This window comes from Tupaia chinensis, unplaced genomic scaffold (genome assembly GCF_000334495.1).
Source record: "Tupaia chinensis unplaced genomic scaffold, TupChi_1.0 Scaffold000129_1, whole genome shotgun sequence".
In the NCBI taxonomy this organism is placed as follows: Eukaryota; Metazoa; Chordata; class Mammalia; order Scandentia; family Tupaiidae; genus Tupaia; species Tupaia belangeri.
In genome coordinates this window covers 61,479-62,115 of record NW_006159598.1, presented here as the reverse complement: position 1 = coordinate 62,115, position 637 = coordinate 61,479, and the positions used below count along the sequence as shown (strand labels likewise).

Genomic DNA, 637 nt, shown 5'->3' with positions numbered 1-637 from the left:
GTCAATGGAGCCTGACGTCACTGACTTCCAGATGGGGCGGGTGACCGGGACACACCTTTGCGGCCGGCACACTCGATGTCGAAGCTGAGCACGCGCAGGGGTGCAATGCGCTGCCAGGACCCTTCTGGGGGGTGACTGACCACGTCCGACCACAGCACATCGGCCTCCAGCTGGCACAGCGTGGCCTACGCGGGCGGGCAGGGCTTGTCAGTGGGCAGGGACCCGCGCCAGCCCTGCCCTCCCCGGGGAGCCTCGCACCTTCCCCTGTGTCCTCAGGAAGTATTTCCCAGCAGGGAGCTCCAGCCAGTTGCAGCCCACGATGTCTGCATCCACCATGAACCTGAAGGAAGCGAGGGTCAGTGCGAGAGGCTGACGGGGCAAGTGAGGCAGAGGTTGGTGAAGAAGCTGGGCACCCGCCATACCGGATCTCAAAGTCCACGTTGGCTTCATAAGGCGCGAAGCTGGGGGTGCCCAGGCCGGCCACTCGGATGCCCTGCTCCAGGAGGCGCCGGGCCGGTGCCACCAGGCGGGGCAAGGCCAGGGTGATACGCAGGAACGGGGAGGGCCCGTGCCCCTGGTATCCGAACATGCCTGCAGACAGAGAAGGCTGGAACCGGCCACAGGGGCCACACCCGCG

General features: G+C 66.7%; 1 protein-coding gene across 2 annotated transcripts in view; it reads right to left on the bottom strand.

Moving 5' to 3' along the window:
• The window catches only part of POLD1 (DNA polymerase delta 1, catalytic subunit), a gene marked incomplete in the record, with an annotated part of 24,702 nt that overhangs the window by 20,096 nt on the left and 3,969 nt on the right, over nt 1-637 (bottom strand). For both annotated transcript variants that reach the window (XM_027770348.1, XM_027770347.1), the window contains 3 exon segments: nt 56-185; nt 259-340; nt 423-591. In XM_027770348.1, the coding sequence (XP_027626149.1) occupies nt 56-185; nt 259-340; nt 423-591 (381 nt within the window).